General features: G+C 39.7%; 1 protein-coding gene across 3 annotated transcripts in view; it reads left to right on the forward strand.

Moving 5' to 3' along the window:
- RMDN2 (regulator of microtubule dynamics 2) overlaps positions 1–22,676 on the forward strand; it is a gene marked incomplete at its 5' end in the record, with an annotated part of 47,705 nt that overhangs the window by 19,480 nt on the left and 5,549 nt on the right. For all 3 annotated transcript variants that reach the window (XM_080913904.1, XM_080913902.1, XM_080913903.1), the window contains 5 exons: positions 7,934–8,108; positions 9,340–9,442; positions 14,787–14,847; positions 20,352–20,427; positions 21,487–21,564. In XM_080913904.1, the coding sequence (XP_080770030.1) occupies positions 7,934–8,108; positions 9,340–9,442; positions 14,787–14,847; positions 20,352–20,427; positions 21,487–21,564 (493 nt within the window). The remainder of the gene's footprint in view (positions 1–7,933; positions 8,109–9,339; positions 9,443–14,786; positions 14,848–20,351; positions 20,428–21,486; positions 21,565–22,676) is intronic.

Consider the following 22,676-nt stretch of genomic DNA (forward strand, 5'->3'; position numbering starts at 1 on the left):
TTCTCTCCAATTTCCCATGGTGTACATTTAGGTTGTTTTTGTACTTTCTTTATTAATGTAAGAATTTGAAGCTATAAATTTCCTTGTATTTCTGCTGCGTTCCTGGAATTTTGTATGCTTTCATTCACATTCAACAGGACATCTTGTAGTGGTCCTTATGGTTTTATATTTGGCCAGCTGGTTGACTAAGAACAAGAATGAGGAGATAGCTTAGTAACTCAAGTGTTTACCACACAAACATGAGAATATAGCTGGTTGTGGTAAGCCCACACTTGTAATCCCAGCACTGGTGAATATGGAGACAGGTAGGTTCCTGGGAGCTATCTAGCCATTAGCCAAGCCTAATCAGTGACCCCTAGGTCCCAGTGAGAGACCTGTCTCAGCAAAACAAGGTGTGCCAGCAAGATGACTCAGTGGGTAAAAGCTCATGCCACCCAATCTTAACAACCTTGAGTCTGAGCTCCAGAAACTACATAAATGTGAAAGGAAGGCACAAGGTTCGCAGAGCTTTCCACTGACTTTCTCATCATGCTATGTAGGGGTATTACATATGCACACACATAATGACTATAATTAATAAACAAAAATCCAAAGTGGAGCATCCTGAGGAATGACACCCAAGTCTGTCTTTTGGACCCCACATGTATGTATGTACATACATATACACATGCACCCAGATACACATATATGCACATACACACTTGCATCTGAATGCACATGTATGTAATGTTGCAATATCCTTTTCAACCCAATAGCCAATTTGTTGCATTTTCCTCTACAACCCAAATAAACCCATTCAATGAAAACACGACTCAGTAATTAGGAAAACAAACTGCGGTCTATTTTGGGCAGATTTACCACTATACTCTCTATTCCCCTCCTAAGAAATCCCTCTCACTTGCCATAATCAGTCCTCTTGTTCCCATTCCGTTCACTCCTCCTTCTCCTCTCACTCCTCCTCCTCTTCCCTTTTCTTCCCTGTCTCCTCCTCTTCCGTTTCCTCTCCTTTTTTCCACCTCCTCTCCCTGTCTAATCATGTATTGCCTTAGCATAAATCTACAATGTACATACACACATGCACCTAGATAAACATATATGTACATACACACATGTACCCAGATACACATGTGTACCTAAATACCATGAATACACCCCATCCCACCTATACATTCATACATATTCAAAGAAGATACTGTTAAATTTCTAAATATACTTGGATTTTCAGCCTTCTTTTTGCTGGTTTTTAATTTCATTCTGTTATGATTAGAAAAGAGAGTCTGTTTCAGGAATGATGGTGGTGTGCTTGTATGAATCCTAAGAGACAGAAAAAAAAGTTTATGCATTGCAAATATTTTTAAATTCATTAAGCCTTATTTTGAGGTGTAACATATGATCTGTCTTGAAGAATGCTTATCTTGAGAAACAAGTGTAGTCTGTTATTGTATAGAGGCCTTATATGGCCCATGGTCTACAGTAATATCTACATCATTTCCCAATCAATTGTCTTCCTGATATGCTATAGTTTTATTCATTACTAAATGTAGGACATAAAGGTTGGGGATGTAGCTTGATGGTAGAGCATTTGCACGACATGTGTGGGAACCTGAGTTCAGCCCCTAGTGCTGCAAGAAGAGACGTAGGACACTGATGTTGCTTTTACTACTGTTCTGTTACTTTTCCCTTCAATTCTGTCAGATTTTGCTTTATATATTCAGAAGTCTGATGTGTGGCACACAGATACTTATTATTGTTATTTATTCTTAATAAATTCATCATTTTGCTAAATATATTGTTATCCTTCTAAATTATTTATTTTTGAGATTACAATATGATTACATCATTTCTCCTTCCCATGCCTCCTTCCACACCCTTCTGTATATTTCTTGCTTTCTTTCAAATTTATAGTCTCTTTTTCTCATTGTTATGATATTCATAAATATGTATGAATGTACATATTTATATATATATATACATGCCTCTATTCCTAAGTATAACCTGCTAAGTTTATATATATATATACATATATATATATATATATATATATATATATATATATATATATATATGAATAGAAACATGTATGTTTCAGGAGTGACTAATTACTGTTAAATTATCCCTAGACAAGACTATGCTTCCCACTCTCAGCATCCCTTAGTTGTCCATAATCTTTGTGTAGGACTGAAGTCTGCTTCCTGGTCTTTCCCCAACTACTTTGGCATGTCTGTTGTTGTTGTCCTTGTTTAGCTCATGTTTAGATAGTCATGTTAGTGAGACTTTATGTGTGCAGCAAATTCCATAGTCCTCTGGCTCTCATAGTCTTTTCAATCCTTCTGCAGCATTCTCTGAGCCGTAGGTACAGAATATGTTTTGTAGAAGAATCCATTGGGCACTCATACCTTGATGGTAACCAACAGCTCTCTAATTAGAATTAAGTACTGTTCAACAGAAGGGAAACCATGCCTAATATTGTAAACTATCCCAACTACCCAGAGCTAGTGAAGTCATAGGTCTTGGATCTTCTCTTGGAGAAGAACCTACCACAATCACTTTACTAAGCCAGCATAACCCCTAACTACACTCTAAATATGCATCTTTACACCCACAGATAAGGATAAGCCTCACTCCTCATCAAGGAGCCATCTTGTAATACAGGTAGAGACCATCACAGAAAACCATAACTAATCAAAATGCAGAGTTCAGCTACCCAGTTCCAGTGTTAATTAGTTTCTGTCACAGATTTTCACTTTAAGTCTATTGGTATAGTTACTGTTAGCCTACGTTTTAGTCATCATTTGCATGGGGTATCTTTTTCCACCTTTGACCTTTAGCCTGTTTATCTTCAGTGTTTTGTAAGCATCATATAATTGAATCCTGAATTTATAAATTTATTTTGCCAGTATGTATGTTTTATTGAGAAATCAATCCATTCACTTTTGATGCAATATTTAATCTCTCCATTATTTTTGAAGAACCATTCTGGCTAGCTATAGAGTTATTTTGTTATTTCTTTTATTTTTCCTCATGGTATTAAAATGCCAATTGGTCAACAATGCTTCTACTGCAGAGTCTGTTAAAGGTGACGGCCCTTGACATGCGCTGATTTTCCTTTACCACTTTCTGTTTTATAAAAAATTCACTTTACATCCTGATCACAGCCTCTCCCCTCTTCCCAGTCCCATCCTCACAAATCCCTTTCCCCCATTACCCTCACCTTTTCTTTTCAGAAAAGGAGAGCCCCTTGGGTACCACACCACCCTGGAGCTTCTAGTTCTAGCAGGTGTTAGGTACAACTTCTCCAACAGAGGCCCAACAAAGCATTCCAAGTAAGAGGGTAAAGGATCCAGTGGTAGAGAACAGAGACTTAGACAGCCTCAGATCCACTCATTAGGGAAAACATATGAGCACTTTGTGAGCATTTGCTACTAATGTATAGGGGATCTAGGTGCTCCTACATGCTCTCTGGTTGGTGGCCTAGGCTTTGTGAGACCCATGGTCACAGGTTAGTTGATTGTGGATCTTCTTGTGGTGCCCTTGACCCCTCACTTGCTCCAGACTTGCTGATGTCTATCCCCTAGTCTTCCATAAGACTCCCTGCTCTCTGCCTTGTGTTTGACTGTGATTCTCTGGACCTGCCTCTATCTACTGCTGAGTAAAGCCTCTCAGAAGACAGTTACAATAGGTTTCTGTCTGCAAGCATATCAGAGTATCATTAGTAGTGTAAGAGATTGGATCTCTCACATGGAATGGGTCTCTAGTTGGGCCAGCCATTGGTTGGTTGTTCCCGCAGTCTCTGCTCCATGTTTAGCCCTGCACATCTTGAAGGCAAGACAACTTTTGGGTTGAAGATTTTTGTGGGTAGATTGATGTCCCCCTCCTTCCCTCTGGAAATCCTGCCTGGCTACATGAGGTGGCCGTTTCTGTCTCTATATCCCCCGCTGGTAGGAATCTAAGCTAAAGTCACCCTCATAGACTCTCCATATCCTCTTCCCTCCTGGGCCTCCAGCTAGTCCCCAGAGTTACCCCCTCCCCAATTTCCATCCTCACTCCCAGGCCTCTCTCACTGCCCTTAACGCCACACCTGATCACCATCCCCGTTCCTCTCCTCAACCCCTCTCCTACTCAGTTTCTTCTTTCCATCTACCCCCAATGACTATTTAGTTTCCTCTTCTGAGTGAGGTTCACACATCCTCCCTTGAACCCTCCCTATTATCCAGTTTCTTTGGTTCTGTGGATTATAGAATGGCTATCCTGCACTTTATGGCTAATATCCACTTGTGAGTGAGTTTATACCATATGTGTTGTTCTGGCTCTGGGTTACCTCACTCGGGACAATATTCTCAAATTCCATCCATTTGCCTGCAAAATTCATGATGTCTTTGCTTTTAATAGTTAAATAGCATTTTGTTGTGCAGATGTATCACATTTTCTTTATCCTTTCTTCAGTTGGGGGCATCTATATTGTTCCAGTTTCTGACTATTACAGATAAAGCTGCTACGAATATAGTTGAGCAAATATCCCTATAGTATAGTGGGGCATCTTTTAGATTTATGTCCAGGAGTAAAGATGGATCTTGAGGTAAAGCTATTCCTAGTGTTCTCAGAAAAATTAATTTCCAAAGTGGTTGTATAAGTCTCTACTCCCACCAGCAATGGAGAGGTGTCCCCCTTGCTCCACATCCTCATCAGCAATCACTTGAGTTCCTGATCTTAGCCATTCTGATGGGTATAAGATGGACTCTCAGGGTCGTTTTGATTTGCATTTCCCTGATGACTAAGGACTTTGAGCATGTCTTTAAGTGTTTCTTGGCCGTTTGAGATTCCTCTGTTGAGAATTCTCTGTTTAGATCTGTGCCCCACTTTTTAATTGTTATTTGGATTGTTGGTTTCTAATTTTTTGAGTTCTTTATAAATTTTGGATATTAGTCCTCTGTCAGATGTAGGGCTGGTAAAGATCCTTTCCTAATCTTTAGGCTGCCATTTCACCCTGTTGACAGTGTCCTTTACCTTACAGAAGCTTTCAATATCATAAAGCCCCATTTAGCAATCGTTGATCTTAGAGCCTGAGCCATTAGTGTTCAGGAAGTTGTCTCCCATACCAATGAGTTCAAGGTGCCCTCCACTTTCTCTTCTATTAGACTCAGTGTATGCGATTTTATGTTGAAGTCTTTGATCCACTTGGATTCGAGTGTTGAGGTAAGGATGTTTGCATTCTTCTCCATGCTGACATCCAGTTAGATCAGCACCATTTGGTGAAGGTGCTTTCTCTTTTCTGTTGTATGATTTTGGCTTCTTTGTCCATAGATGTGTGGGTTTATTTTAGGGTCCTCAGTTCAATTCCACTTATCAACTTGTGTGTTCATATGCCAATACCATGCAGTTTTTATCACTATTGCTGTGTGGTAAAGCTTGAGGTCAGGAATGGTGATTCCCTCCAGAACTTCTCTTATTGTTCAGGATTGTTTTAATTATCCTGTTTTTATTTTTGTTTTTTTTCCCTATGAAGTTGAGAGTTACTCTACACTTAGCAGCCTAAGTGTAAGGTGCCTGGGGTGTCTGTCTTTAAATTACTTTATTTGGAGTCAACTGAAACTTTTCTGTACTTGTCCTTCAGATCAAGATTTTGGCAATTTTTTTTCAAGTAACCCCACTGCCCCTCTTGTCTTCTCCCAAGCCCTCATCATATGAATTTGGTCAACATAATGGTGTCTCTCAAACCCTACAGATTTTGTCTATTTTCATTCATTCTTTATTCTATTTCTCACATTTTCAAAGTAAACATCTTCAGGTTGTCTGCCTGTTGTTTGCTTTCATGTTAGGTTTTCCTGTTGCTTGCTTCCAGCAGACTTCAGTTTCTTTATCACAGTCTTAGCCCCATAACCTATGTTTAGTTCTGTTTCCTAACATGTGTTTCTTTCTTGACACTCTGTTTCATGTATGATTTTTTTCTTTTATCCTTTTTATTCCTTCTTTCTTTCCTTGGCTTTTGAATTAAATTTGAGGCTATTGCCTTAAAACTATTGACTAGAAACTCTAAAGCTTTTTAGCTTTTTTTTGTCCAGAGAAGTGTTCTCTTTCTTTGAATTAACTACCTTTCACCATCTCCTTGTATGTTCCGAGTTTTGTTGAAAATTGAGAATTTGAAAAAACACTGGGGACTGTGGACTGGCTCCATGTTTCAGAAGACTCTCAGTGATCAACTAAAGCTCAGGGGCGTTTGAGTCTTTTGGAGCATGCATTTATTAAAGGTCTATGTGTTTATGGACTTGCAGGTTTTCCACTTCTTACCATATGCTCAACCCTCATTTTTCTAAGAGTCTTCTTAGAGGCTTAAGCATTCTTTTTATTCCTCTGCCCACTGCCCTCATTCCTAGGCACCAATGAGTCTACAGTCCCATTACATCCTTGTGCCACATTACTGCTCACACCATCTTTCAGCCTTTCCCAGTCCAAAGTTCCAAAGTCCTTCCATTGTCTCCCCAGAAACACATGTTCAGGAGAGTCACAGAAATAATCCACTCTCTGGTACCAATCTCTGTCTTTGTGAAGGTTTTTATTGCTGCGATCAAACACCACATCTATAAACAACTTGGGAAGGAACGTGTTTGTTTGTCTTAGACTTCCATATCACAGTTCATCATCAAAGGAAATGAGGAGAGGAACCTGGAGGCAAGAGCCAATGCAGAGGCCAGTTAAGGGCTGCGTATTGGCTGGCATTCCATGGCTTGCTCAACCTGCTTTCTAATACCATCCAGGAACACCAGCCTAAGATGGCACTGCCACCCACAGTGAGCTTGGCCTTCCCATGTTAATTATCAATCAAGAAGATATCTCCCAGGCCATTCTGGTGGGGAAATTTCTCAATTGATGTTCCCTCAAATGACTCTGGCTTATCACATTAACATAAAACTAGCCATCGTAAACAGGTGGTAATTATTTTTGAGAATTAAAACAGTGAGAGCTACAGAAATGACTCAGTCAGAAAAGCGCTTGCCATACAAACATGAGGACCTGAGTTCAGATCCCTGCATGCAGTGTAAATGCTGGCACAGCCACGTGTAATCCAAGCACTGAGGGGATGGAGACAGGTAGGTCTCAGGCACTTCTGTACAGCAAGTGTAGCTACTAGGTGAGCCTCAGGGAAATATTCAACACTGTCTCAAAAAAACAAGGTGGAGAGTGACTCTTGAAGAATCTTGGTGTCAACATCTGGCCTCCACATACCATTCAAGTGCACCCCCATTGTACACGTGCCCACGCAAAGTTAGAGCATCATGTTCAACTATAGAAGAATACCCGAACATGTGCAAATATGCACGCACACATTTTGTGTGCCTGCTGAGTCCCTCCAGCTTGGCATGATCGATAACAGCATCTAGCGAATGTACTTTGGATACTTAGTCCTTTCGTTAGTGAACCAAAGAAGCATGCATTCTGGTGGAGCTGATTCTGGAAAAGTAGAATATAAACACATGCGGTGGGGTTATTATTAATAGCACATTAAAGAGAGTATGTGTCACAGAGGAAAAAATGTGAACACATGGAGAAGAGAAAGAAAGATTCAGGGTTGTAGAATGGGTAGAAGGATCTGGGTGGACCACGCTGAGACAGGCGCATTGCTGCAGACATTAGTCAAAAGTAGAGGTCATGTTGCTGTCTAGGGAAAAGAACATTCCTTCAGAGAAAACAGCAAGTTAATGCCTTGAGGCTGAAGGGGCCAGTGACTGAGAAGATGGGTCAGAAATTAAGTCACAGAAATATTTGGCATGCCCTTGTAATTGCCCAAGTCTTTGTTAGTAGTCAGCTCTTGGGCCTTTCTCTGTGTGACAGTGGGTGCTGTGACATTCTCTAGTACATCGTGCAATAACTTCAGAACATTGCTTTTGTTGATTTGTGTAAGTCTAAAGGGAGTTGGTGGTTGCTTCTGTCACCTTAGGTATATTACAGCTAACACCGACACAGAAGAACAAAGTTTCCCGGTCCCTAAGGCTCTTAACACACACATAGAGGAACTGAAGTTGGATGTTCTTCTTCAGAAGGTAGACCATTTACGGATACATGAGTCTCACAAAATGGAGAGCTTTGAAATACTTTGTGACCACAAAGAAAAGGTAAGAGCTGTGCGACAGTGTCTTGTCGACAGTTTTCAATCTTTATAAAAATGTCACCCAGCTCAGACTGAAACTACAGTACTGTGTCACAATCCATAAGGAAAGAATAAGGATGTACTTTTATGAGACGAGTATTTGTTTAAAATTAAATTTGAGTTAATTGGGTTCGTCTAAGATCACAAAAATAGGTGCCAGCATTATATAGATTTACTTTGATTTTGTTAACTTGGATATTTAATGCGTGTTTTGTAACATGAAGAATAAGACATTATACCTAGGCATAATGTCTTCTCTGGAGAGAATAAAAATGTTTTTTAATTTTTCTTTTGTTTTTGTTTTTCAAGACAGGGTTTCTCTTGTATGTACCTGGCTGTCCTGGAACCTAATCTGTGGACCAGGCTGGCCTTGAGCTCACAGAGATTTGCCTGCCTCTGTATCCCAAGTGCTGGGAATAAAGGCGTGTGCCACCACACCTGGCTAATTTTCTATATTGCTTTCAGTGTAGTATCTGTCAGTGTTTAGTGCTATTTATGTCAATTAGTTCTTATACAGAGTTTAATTTTGGACTTGAAGTGTTAATCAGTCTCACAATCACCACTGAAAGAAAGGCTATAAGGGCTCATGATAACTCGTGCAGAAATAAAATCTCTATTTTTGCCCAGGAACAATATAAGCCTAACCTTTGCTAGAAGGTTTAGAAACTTTAGTACACTGTAAAAATGTGAGCCCAGACTGATCAACACATAGTATACAAACATACTAAGGATCAGATTCTAGTTATGAAGATGTGCAAGGATTATCGGTCAGTAAAAGTTTTTAAAACTTAAAAAAATTTTACACTTATAATTGCATTATTTAGGTAAACATTGTAATATTTTTTTGAGTATATGCACGTTAACTTACAGATACTACTTAAAATGCTCAGTAAGCTATTCATTGTGCTGCTAGAAGATAGTTACAAAGGGTAATCAGAGAGAGGATGCCTGGTCCAGGGGAATGTGCAGTTACATCTGTATAACATAAAGGATTTAAGATCCAAATGTAACACTATATTTGTTCATATTTCTTAGCCATAAATATTTGGATTTAAAATGTTAAATATCTGTAGTATAAATTCAGTCATCTATAAATACCATTGTACCTGCTGAAATTTTTTAAGGAACAATGAAAGCAATTATGGCAGTGTGGGCAAAGTAATGTATTAGTCTAATGTGCAATCTTATCTTCCCAGTTTAATGAAGAAATAGAGTTTCTGTGGCGGCTTGCCCGTGCCTATGGAGACATGTATGACCTATCTACAAATACACAAGAAAAGAAACATTATGCTAATGTTGGTAAGTAATTTGTCAGGACTGGGTGTTCTCAGGTGGCATTATTTTTCACAATAAGCCATCAGTGGGCTTAAAACAAGCAAAATCATCTAAGTTAAAGATTCAATCCATTTCCATATATTCTGATAACAAAACACTGTAAATAAACACAGAACAAAATGGTCTTCTGGGACTAAAGTGTATGTTCCTTTAAAGCAATTGAGCTAATAATAGTAAAGCAGGGAACTGGAGGAAAAGAAATACCCTGACTTTACTCTTTGAGTTTATGGTATCACAGGAAACTAAAACACCTGTGCTAGCATGTGAAGTGCAATAAAAATCCAAGGAGGATTGTGGACTCCAGGTGTACCATCAGTTAAACTCACAACTCACTTCCTACGGCATGGTAGGCCAGGAACACACAGAAATAACGTCTCGGTTGTTCCATGTGTACATTTTGCATACATTTGAAATTTTCCACAATAACAATAGTCACAATAAAAACCAAGGAGACTATCAAATTATTGTTGTTGGTTGTTGTATTCATGTTCCATTGGATGCCAGAATGCTTTCTTGTCAAAGCCCCTGTGCACCCATCTCTCTGAGCCTCCAGTTTTGTTTATTTTTCTTCAAGCGTTCTCTTTGCCTGGATTTTCTATGGTAGTATGAGAAAGAAATAGCAAAGGAGAACCCCTCCCACTCTAGTTCTGGCATTTCTATTTCCAGGAAGGACTTATGACCAGAATCTGTGGTAGTCCTTCTGCCACCGGATTTCCTTGCTCAGTGTCCCCAGTGCTTCAGCTGTTCCTCACTGGGGACGATGGAGACTTCCCCTCTTGTTCTGGGCTATTTACCCACCACCTTCCAGCGTCTTCTGGAAAGCAGTTTTCCATAGCAATCAATTTATCAGACGCTATTCACAGTGGAGTTCTAGAGAAGAGACTAATTTCAAAGAAAAGAAATTTTCAGCCAGATCCTGAAAGGATTTATACTCATATCTGTTGGGAGGAAAAAAGCATATTGATGTGAAAACTGTTTGACACTCACCTGCAGTAACATGTCTCTCTAGCACTTCTCTTGGGTGTTCTGTTAGCAGATGGGACTAAGAGCACAAAATACAGGAGGGTAGCCTCTGACTTCGTTGCGAAGGTGATGCTGTTCCCATAATAATATATGAAAAGACAAGTAGAAATGGGATGTTCTTTTAAGACTACAGAGTGTTATGTTTGTATAAAGAAACAGAGGAGTCGATAACAGGAGCTAGAAGTTCACAAAAGGAAATTTTCTTATGGAGATAACCAGTTCCCACAGGTAAAATTCTCTAAACTCTGATTTTAAATTGAACAAGAGCGCAAGTGAGTTGTCCTTCTTAGTGTTAACTGTTGTGATGGTTTGCAAATGCTTAGCCCAGGGAGTGGCACTATTAGAAGGTGTGGCCTTGTTGGAGTAAGTGTGTTACTCTGGGGGTGGGCTTGGAGACACTCCTCCTAGCTGCCTGAGGTTGCTTCTGAGGTCTGTTCCTGGCTTCCTTCTGATGAAGATGTAGAACTCTCAGCTCCTCCTGTGCGATGCCTGCCTGGATGCTGCCATGCTCTCACCTTGATGACACTGGTCTGAACCTCTGAACCTCTAAGCCAGTCCCAATTAAATGTTGTCCTTATAAGACTTGCCTTGGTCATGGTGTCTGTTCACAGTGATAAAACCCTAACTAAGACAACTGTTAACTTGGCAAACTTAGAGTTGTCAGAGAAGAAATCTCAGCTGAGAGATTTACTAGATCAGATTGGTTTGTGAGCATGTCTGTGGGGATTGCCCTGGTTGATAACTGATGTAGGAGGGCCCATCCCCACTGTGGGTGGTGCCAATACCTTGGCAGATAGTTTGGAACTGAACAATAAAGCCCGATAAGCATGCACCTGCAAGCAAACCATCCTCCTTGGTTTGCTTTCTTCTGCTCTTCCTTGGTTGTGGGTAAGTTTGTTGGTTGGAAGTCATGTGTGGGATGGCAAACAGACCTGCACCTGAGTTCCTGCTTGAATTCATACCATGACTTTCCTCAATGACGGTCTATGATCGTTTTCTCCTCTAAGTCCCTTTCGGTCATGGTGTTTGTCACAGTAGCAGAATGAAGCCAGAACAGGTGTTAATACATGAGATGATGAAATAGGAAAATAGGGACATAAGAGGAGATCTAGTGGCCAGAGTGGTGCATGGGGTCAAAATGAGATTTATCCTTAAGAAGAAAATTTACCATGTCACAACAAGAAGAAGGCACCATTTTCATTCACACAGAAGGAATTTATTCACATACTGAAGTAAGACAAACAAATCACTTTTATCTGTACATTTAAGAGATTAACTCAACATGTTAGTGTCTGGAGCAGTGTTAAAATAAAGTGTAGCAAGAAGGGGTGTAGAGAGATGTAAAAAGTGACACGTGAGCATCAGAGTGTCACACTACAGAGGTAACAGTACAGAAAGGACTAGTGACTGGCCATCACAATTCAGTTCTCCAGTAAATAGTATTTGGGAGCTTCTACCCTACCTTAGATCATTTAGTTCCCAAATTCAAAAAAAAAAAAAAACCTTTATATTTATAATAAGCCTTAAAGCATTAGAGCTGGGCAGACATCAACCCTCTATGTTTACTTCCCTGTCAGTAGCCTTGAGATATCACTTGACATGTTCAGCCTCAGCCATTCCTACTCCAACAGGCCAGCCCTCATGGCCATGTGCCCACGACCCACCTGCCCCATGGTGCTTCCTTTCCCCTCCTCTTCTCCCTCTCCTCTGGTCTCTCCTCAGACCCCAAGCCCAGGAACTAAAGCCCCGCCTACTACTTTTGCCCAGCTACAGGCTGTAGGCATCTTTATTAACCAATAGTTTTAAGGTAATAAGCAGGATTTGCACAACAAAAGATAGCATACATCATCTTGAGGCAACTAGACCTTGGAATAAAAAATTTAGCATTACAATAAATAACAACACACCAAGCCTCAACAATTACCCTTTTATGATGAAGTAAAAGGGCTCTTTCTCTTATAATAATAAACAGCATATAGTGGAACAATTATAAAACAATAATGAAAATTATTAGGTAAGAGTTAAATTTAAAAGCAAGTCTGTTTATATTTGGTAATTTAAATAAAGCATTCTATCATCTATCCTATCTTGGTGAGTTCAGAGTTTTGCATGTAAATCAGTTTCTATCCTGATTTGTAATGCCATCTTAAAATCATCTTCTTAGACATAGAACATCTTAAATCCTGAACATCTTAAGCTTATATTAGACTTTAACTATCCAGTGCCCAACCCCATCAGAGACCTGAGGAGGAACATGCATTACCTGAGTGTGCAGGAAGTACAGGGACGCAGCTTCCAAAAATTACAGAAATGTCACCTGGACAGTCCCTATATTCTCTAAAACACTGGAGCATCATCTTCAGCCCTCTGGCCCAGAAAATCTGACAGACCTTTTGTGATGCAGAAATTATGAAGGACTTACTTACCCTGTCTTGGAAGAGTTGGTAGTTGAGTTCCCTGTGTTTGTCCTTTCTGAACAGCATTCTGTCTGCAGATGAACTCAGGCCGTTTTCTTTGCCCAGCTAGCTTGCATAAATTGAAGCAGCTCCACATGGGAGTTCTTCAGTGCTTGTCATCTTTGAAAATGAGGTGCTGTAAGATATGTCTAAATGTCAAAAGGGCTTTAAATTAATTTTTAAAAAACCTTTAAATGCCATATTTTACAAGTCTCTGAGATTTTTGATGACTGTCTATATCTAAACAACATGGCCATGACAACTTACTAGAGGCAAGTAAACAACACCTGCCTCTACTTACCCATTATCTGTTCAACCCAGGATGCATATCTCTGTGGTAACCTAGACTAGAATCTGACATGACCAGTAATTTGCATTCTTCAACCATCCCTAACAGTTTGCAATAGCAGCTATTAGAAGGACTAGGACTAAACCTTGTATTTTTAAATGAATTGCATAGGTATAATACATATACAAAAAAGAGTCGAAGTATGCACACCTTGTGTTATAACAAAATTAACCTTAAATTTTGTTTCAATATGCAAAGACTTATAACAATAGAAACTTTAAATCTGTATAAATATACATATCCATGTAAACAAAAATAACCTTATTTGAGAATAGCAATAGCTCTAAGTTGAAGAATAGATTTAATAATCTATCCTTTTGTTCTATTATTTCTATGTGATAATTTTGTTTCCCCTTTTTCTTCTCAATCCTGTTCCCTTCACCTTAGAAAGAAAGAAGAGGAGAGAAAAGGAAAGAAAGGCTAGAAATTCCTGACTCTAAGCTTCCTATTTTGTTTCTTCCCTGTCCAAGGCCATAACTATTTGTAATCATCCCCTTAAATGATAATGTATCTAAAAACTTATAAAGTGACCAAAACTATCCACCCCATCTTAAGAGAACGGGATCACAGTCTCCTGAAATTGCTTCCTGCTTATTTGGGGCAAAGAAATCCAGAAAAAAAGGTAAAGTCAAGAGAAAGCAGCTGAGCATCATTTGGTGTCCAGTCTCTGTGCTGAGAAAGTTCAGGCTTCTGTGTCCTGGCTGGATCAGTCTGTAAGGCTGGACAAACCAAGGACATCCAGGGCCAGCAGCCCTTCCTGAAGCTATTTTGAAAGCAAGTCTCTTGAGGAATGGCATCGAAGCAATCTTTTTATTTGGATATATCTATCCTTCCATTTTCCTCTTTTAATTTAACCTTCTTCCTGTGTTCAACTATTTAAACTCCTTTCCATCTCCATGCCCAAACATACCCTTAAGCAGAGTGTGCTTGCTCAGAGGTCTCGGCCTGGGTTATATATTTCACGCTAGGCTGAGTTGCTATCTGTTCTCCCCTGGGAACCCCACTTTCCAAGGCTGGCTGTTCAGAGCAGCATTGACACCCTACTTAGCAATGGGTAGCAAGTCCCCAGTTCACGCACTTCTAAACCAGACCATTGTCTATCAGTGTGTCCAGATGGATAAAATGATACAATAGCACGTTTAGACCTTAGTTGGCATTAATCCCTTGTCTTTTACACCAAATGATGTTTGAACTGATTACAAGTAAATACTGTGTTTACTTTTAAGTGACAGTAAAAAACTTTCTTAGTCCTTGCTTAAGTCAGTTAATCCAGTGGGTCTCAAATTTGAACATGTCACAGTCCTTGGAAGCTGTTAAAACACAGATCATCAGGACCCACGTCCAGAGTAAGCAACTGACCCCGGGGACAGACACTTTCCACCTCGGGACCCTATTTAGGAGCCACTGACTTGGTTGGAGACTTCACTCCCTCCCTACCCACTGTTTAATGACACTAAACTTCTGCCTCTTTGTCTTTCAGGAAAAACTTTAGGAGAGAGAGCTATTACCAGAGCACCCATGAATGGACACTGCCATCTGTGGTAAGCACACGGGCTCCCGGGGCCCCAATTTCCCAGTATGCATTGCGTGCCTCTCTCCATACCGCAGGGAGTTTTAAAGAACCCAGTTGCTGCACTGAACTGGCCAGCCATGCTCTGTTATGGTTATGAATGTTTTCACATATTTCTACATGAGTAGTTCCTGAGAATCTAACAAGTCTCGTGCCTTTGAGGTTAAACTATAATTACATTTAATTAAATATACCAGTTTTTTCTTAAACTAAACTTATGGCATGTTTCTGAGCAAAATGTGGAATGAATGCTCCAAAGACTGGAAGCATGGAGGTCACTGAGTTTAACCTGATGAGTCACAGAAAACCTGAGTCACGGAAAGCAAATTCCATAGGTCAAGGGAAATCCAGTCTGCAAATAAGGAAGCACAAAGCCGCGTAGACTTGGGTGGGCATAGGATGGCGAACTTTGGAGCAAAAGAGGAAAACCACTTCAGGGCCCTGTCTTCTGTTTGCTTGTTTGTTTGTTTGTTTTAGGGAGGTGTCCCCCTTCTACACTGAAAAGAAAAGAAAAAGAAAAGAAGCATATTGTTTTAAATTATCTTTCTTTTGATTTGTTGTTCAGTTTTACATTTTTATATCCTTAGTTGTTGCTGCCACCGATGGTTTTATATCCATTATGAGCTGTATGAATATACAGTCACCCTAGGTACAGAGGAAAATTAGCTTATGGTCATTTCTTGAATGTAGGCTGTCTTAAGGTCTTACTGCTGTGAACAGACACCATGACCGAGGCAATTCTTACGAGGACACATTTATTTGGAGCTGACTTACAGGTTCAGAGGTTCAATTCAGTATCATCAAGGCAGGCCTGGTGCAGGAGGAGCTGAGAGTTCTATGTCTTCATCTGAACGCTGCCAGCAGAATACTGGCTTCCAGGCAGCTAGGATGGGGGTCTTACAGCCCCTGCCCACTTCCTCCAAGACCACACCTAGTCCAACAAGACCACAGTCCAAATAGTGCCACTCCCTGGCCCAAGTAGCTTTCCATAAATTTACCCTCTCTGGGGTTATTTTGTTTCTTTAGGGACATTCCTAGGCAAAATCTGTCTAAAACATCTTATCGCTGATCACGAACAGCAGAGCTGTCTACTTATTCTGTCAGCAGGGGGCGCTCCATCCACGAGGACATGGTTTAACTTCCTAAACAAAAATCCAGTCGTTTTTTTGTGTACTCCGTTTTCTAGGAAACACATGTCAAAATGTGGAATGAACCTTGGGAGCTAGAACATGTGACTCGCTCCTCAGCACAGCGTACATTGGTGGTAGCCCCTTGAAGCGGCACGTTCAGAGTGTAAGGCAGCTCTCACATTGGTGCTTCAGTTCGCCCCGAGGAGAGGGGGAACTAGAAGTGAACCAGCTGGTACAGACTTAGAAGACCACTGTAGTATATAGGAGTCTTGGATTTTATATCTCTACTTAGTTTGCCTACATCTTGTGTGTTCTGTCCCTTCACTTTGAGGAATACTTGAAATGAGTTTGTACTGAAAAAGCTGTCCTCTCTTCATCTCCTCTGAAACTGGGTGCCTGGGACCTAGTTACCCAGATCAGGGTGCAAAACAAAAACAAAAAAAAAAAAAAACAAAAAAAAAAATCACTTGTGTTTCCCCTAACTCCGTGGCCTTTCTTTCACTTCCTCTCCCCTTCCTCCTCCTCTTCGCCTTTCTCTGCTTCTCTGGACCCATGAGGAATCACATTAGAAGTAGGTATACACTGTCTTCAGTGAGGACCTTTATCCATGTGAGTTCTTGGTTTTCATAGAGAAACAACACCGAATCTTCTCTGAGGGCTTTGTAAGTGCCTGAGCCCTGGCTTTCTAAGGAAGCCGGGACTGAAATCTCGCTCAGTATGTTGCCCACTTTGCCTTCCCTTCACCTCCTCCACCCTCTCTGCTTTTGTTGTAAAATTAATACTTTGGTTATGACAACAGGACTCAATTCCCAGGTTAAGCTTTCTCATCACAAAGTAATGATCCGATTGTTTTGCGTGATTTTTTTTAAAATTCAGTATCAATTTTTAACTTCAAAAGTGGAAATTTAATAAATTTTAATGTCAGTTTAATATTTACTCTGCTTATTAGAAAGGCCTTCATTCAATCAAATATTAAAACCTGCAGTGACAATGAAAGAGAATCTTAAGCTTTGACTAGTGAAGTGACACGTGGAATTTAAATAAGCTGATCTCATAGCTAGCCCTCACAATGCTGAGGGAAAATCTTACTCTTCTGGAGTCTTTCGGGGTAAATTAAGACATTAATAAAGCTTTTCTCATCTGTCAACAAGAATGCTGGACTGTGGTATGAAGGCTAAATCCACCCATCTGTTTTGCAAAATAACTATTCATTGGATAGCTGGGGTTGTAGGTCAGCTTGGAAAGAACTTCTCTACTGTAACTTTGAGGCATTCTATAAGATTCTATTGCCTTTACCATACCAACCTAAAATTCTCTGGGCTCATGATAATAAAAGAAATTTATAATATGTTGGCCAAATAGGTTTGGCTGTAGGTATAAAAATATCTTCCATATGAGTCACACTCTATTGTGCTCTACTGTTTCTGAGTTATAACTACACACCTTACAGCATGTGAGTCACACAACAGTCTGTTTCTGTTGCCTACATACAGAAGCACTGCCGTGTGTGTGTGTGTGTGTGTGTGTGTGTGTGTGTGTGTGTGTGTGTGCAGAGACACACAATGAGTCGAAAAGCAGAAACTAGAACTTAGATGTTGTATTCTAATGTTTTCAGCATGCTTCTATTCCAGGAGTCTGCCTCTGATCTCTGCAGTGCAGTGTCATTGCTGAATCACAAGTAGGCAAGAGATGAATGGGATTGTGTTAGGAGTCATTGAAACTAAATGACTGTCCCTTATTAAGAATATATTCAGTATCAATACAAATGAATATATACCTATGTGCGCACACATTATAGATAATCAAGCCTTGTGAAAACACTACTTCCATTAACCTCTAGATGGAGGTAATTCACCATATCGTAAATTAACTTCTTCAGGATTCCTCTCAGACTTGAGTTTGAGAAATTAAATATTAAGAAAATAAAATATTAAATTACATTTTTAAACGAACACTATAAAAATAACATACAAATAACTAGAGTTGATTAGAAGACAGGAAGTGATGAGTGAACCATTGGGAGAAAGTGAACCAGTGACCTTAGAGTTTATGACACAGAGAAAAAGCAAATGTTTTAGACTCGAGACAGATTTCAGAACAGATTATACACATCCCACATCTCTAGGGATATATTATTTGAAAAGAAAAAAGTGCTTCCTATAATGTTTATAATTCGTGGAATTTGTCTTTTCACTCACAGTAACTTAGAAGGACTGAAATATTCCATAGTCTAGAAGTCTCTGGGGGGAATGATGCAGCAGTCTTAGACTTCAAAAATCTTGAATTGTTGAATAAACAGTCAATGTAGGCCTTTGTTTGTTAAAGACATGGGATAAATAGTAATAGGAAATACAAGGACCCACAGGTAAATTCTATCACATATTTAATAGAAAAGCACCCCACATTCCTGCGAGCTCTCCCAGTACTCCTTTATGACCTCAGCACTAGAGTGTGTTCAAACCAAGATGAACATGTTACAAGAAGACTTCCAGCCAGCATCTCTCATGACTATAGGTATAAAACTCTTTTTAAGGGGTAATAGCAAACTGAATTTCAACAGTGTAGGAAAAGCGCACACCGTAACCATGGAGATTCTCTCCTGGGCTTTTGAGAGGCTGGTTTGACAGGTAAAAATCAGTTAGTATATTAACAAACTGAAGAGGGAGAAAGATCATCTGCTGCCACCAATAGCTGCAGAAAAGCACTGTGGGCAAACAACTCTTCTATTACTCATGGAAAGTAAAACAAAACAAACCTCTCAAAACCCAGCGGAGTGGGAACATCCTGGTGTGAGGAGAGTTGCTTTCCCACCTTATAAGCGTGGGAGGTGAGGCAGAGTAGGGGTGTCCTTCACACCAGTGTCCTTCTGGTTCTTCTGAGAGTTCTGGAGAACACACGGAAGGATGTGAGAGAGACAGGCCAAGAAGAAAAAGCTTGACTCTTTCCTGAAGATGTGACAGCCTTTACACCCCTAGAATTTAGTCATCAACAAAAGGTTGCAGGATACCAAATTAGTGTTCAAAACCCAGGCACTTTTACATATACTAGAAATATGCAATTGAAATTTAAAATTAAAATGCATTGCCATTAGCATTAACATGCCTCCCAACACAAACATTTAAAATACCTACAAAATATGTACAAGATCCCTATGAGACAAACTGCAAAGCTCTGATAGTGATATGGAGAACGACCTAAATGGAGAGCTCGTTCTTGCTCTAGGTGCATAGCCCAGAACTGTCAAGATGTCAGTTCTCCCAGGATGGCTCAGAGATTCAGTACACCAGCAGCCAAAATCCCGTCAGCTTATTCTGTGATATCATTGACACATTTAATATGGAGAAACAAAAAACCCCAAGAATTGGAGGAAAGGGCAAAACTGAGGAGCAACACTTAGTGACTTAAAAGGGTCTGTGCACTAACCCAGGTGGGGAAGTAACCCAGGACCTTCAGGCAACAAGCATTTGAGTAGTGATCTGCCTTGCTCTAGGTCCTGAGGTCATTTCCAATAGGCTGACTTGATCTTCCCGCCTCTACTGTGGTGGGTTCCATTGGCTGTAAAGAGAACAGTCACAGCTGAAAGGGGAGTTTCACTGATTGCACTTGAGTGATTGACTTCTGTTGCTGGTCTTCTGTTGCACAGACAGAAACGGGTGTGGAAAAGTGTATCCTTAACTTGTAAATAACTCAGTTGCTGTTAAAACATTGTGTCTAATCTATAGTCAAATAACCATTTTTGTAAATGCTGTATTCCCAGTGGGGGTGGGAAGATTTTATCCATAGGACTAATGTACTCTTGTACTGATGCATTGATTCCAGGAGGAATTGAGAGAAATGGAGAATTTTTCCCCAAGTATGTTGTAAGATTAGCCCCAGTTTGATTTGATTTTAATCATGATAGTTTTTTTTCAATGTATTTAAGGATGTCAGGAAGTTTTTTAAGTGGCAATGCTCTTTAACTACTGGTTTTAATATGCTTTAAATTTTATAAATCTGTTAATACTTTGTTATCTAATTTGGTACATGATTCAACTTTTTCTGAGAGCCCAGCACCTGATAATGACATCTGGCATTGGCTAAGACCTGCCTGCCAGGCATTGCTCAAATCACATCACATCCTGTGGCTTGTTTCCTCTCACCATGTGTAAGGCATAGACAATGTTCCAATCCCAGTTAACTGAAGAAGCCGGGTTCACATTAATGTCAGATATCTACTTGTAGGGCCCTTGCATTTCTAGTAATGCTTCTGTAAGAGATTAAATGCTTTAAAGATATTTAAGTGTTAGGTGACAGTGGTGTTGGATGAAAATTGATATGACAGCCACTTTTTTTTTCTCCTTTCCAGGTATGCGGTTTTGTGTGGTTATGTATCTGAATTTGAGGGCTTGCAAAACAAAATTAACTGTGGACATCTCTTCAAGGTATAGATTCATTCAACTCACTGCTATGAGATTAGTCGGCATGTGGAGCACTAGGGGGTTATTTTGATGGTTGAACAGCAGAAAATGAAATAGGCAATACTGTAACAAAAACAATCAAACCATTTGGGTGGGTAATGATTATTCAAGATGGCACAAGATTGTTCCCACATAAATGATTGTTGGCCTTTTATTCCTCCAAAGATGGAAGATTAGCCCTTTGGTCATGAGCTCACTGACACATAAAATATGACTGAGAGGAGTAATCAGCAGCCTTTACTTACAGTGCTTCCCAACCTTCCAAGTGCTACAACCCTTTAATTCAGCCATTTCTCACATAGTGCTGACCCCAGCCATAAAATCCTCCCATCACCATTTCATAACTGTCATTTTGATAGTGTTATTAACCATAGTGTGATGTAATATCTGAGATGCTGGATATTGACTATGCAACCCATACTGGGGTCGTGACCCACAGATTGAGAACCACTACCTGCCTTTGGTGCAGGAAATGAAAAGCAAAGTGTCTAACCTAAAGCTTAAAATTACCATGCTGAATGAACAAAATAAGCAACTTGCCTGAATAACAATGTACTATTGCTTTTAATTTTTGTAACCCACTAACTAATCTGTCTGACTCAGTAACTGTAGTGGAAGAAAACAGCTCTTCCTTGAATGTCAGTGTTGGAGGGGGGTTGAGGTGGGTGTGGATCCCTGTCCTCTCCAGAGCTGCCATTTCCCTTACATTAAATCGTGCTTCGTGCCATCTAGTATAGAACCTTGCTTCTGGGTCACCACGTCTTCACTGGGCAAGTCTTGGTCCGAGAGACATTTCACTGAGGTACTGAGCACACTGAAGCATGGCCTCCTCAAGGCCCATTCGCAGCTTCAGATACACGTGCAGGAGATTTGATGGATTATTGCTGAGATTTAATTGTGTTCATGGGAAGGAATGGGGAAGTGGCTGAGACAGTCAGACAGCTGAGGTCCCTGGGCTTTGTTAAGGCTCAGCTCAGCCATTGCTGAAACTAGATGACTTTTTTTTGTGAATTTTCTTTTCAGAAGCATCTAGATATAGCCATCCAGCTTTTGCCTGAAGAACCCCTTTTATATTACCTCAATGGAAGATATTGTTATACTGTAAGTTACTGTCTTTGCTTACAGCACTTACTTGGATACCGTGTGGACACTAGATACATTTTCAACAGCCTATCCACTTTCATGATTTTACCTTTTGCACACTAGAGTGAGCATTCTAAAGTTAGTTTTTAGTGTATATGTTTAGATATGTGTTTTTAAATTAAATATTAATTTTAAATTATAATATATGCATTGTTTATAAGCTTACATTTGCATATTATATTTAGGGATGTGTGTGTGTGTGTGTGTGTGTGTGTGTGTGTGTGTGTGTGTGTGTGTGTGTAGTGTGTATGTATATGCTCACATGTGCAGTTCTTCTCTTTCCATGGAATTGCAGAAGTCATACTTTGGGCTCTCCCAGGTTAAGGTCAGCTATCACACATGTTTTGTGTCCAAGTGTGCCAACCATGGTTCTTTGGAAAGTCCTATTTGTATTTGTATTAACCAGCATTATTGAGCATAAATTATGTGTTAAGTTACTGGCCAGACAATGACATTGGTTTAGCTATAAAATACCAAACCAATCCTTATCTTTTCTTTTCTTTTAAATTTCAGTCTGTACTTGTAGGGATCAAACTCAGAACTGCATTCCATATTCTAGGCAAGTGCTTCACCACTAATCTGCAGTCCCCAGAAATATCTTCAGAGATGATAAAGGGTAGGGTTCCTTCAAGGAACCTAACTTAATGGGACAGGAGACATTGAAATAGCTCAAACACGGGCAGTTGGTCAACCTAAGGCCCAGTGTTGTAAATAGTACATTAGCTTACAGAAAGTGTTACAGAATAAAAAATGTCTAAAGAGGTGCGTGAAAAAGCTGCAGTTCTGTTAGCTATAATTGGTAAAGAAATTAAAGTAAGCAAAAATAGGAACCTTTTTATTAAAGACAAAGGACTAGAGAGAAGGAAGAGGCTCTGTTTATTGAAGACCTGCTGTATTCCCTGTGTGCACTTTATGAGTTATATTTCTTAAACATAAATATAATTTAATTTGAATTATATGAATATAAATGAATTTAATATATTTTAAAGTGCAATTATTTGTAGAGCTACAGAGTGTAGCCATGCAAAAATAAAGGCTTAATTAACTGTGAAAAAATCTGTAACTTAATA

The sequence above is a fragment of the Micromys minutus genome (assembly GCF_963924665.1).
Source record: "Micromys minutus genome assembly, chromosome: 3".
NCBI classification, from domain to species: domain Eukaryota; kingdom Metazoa; phylum Chordata; class Mammalia; order Rodentia; family Muridae; genus Micromys; species Micromys minutus.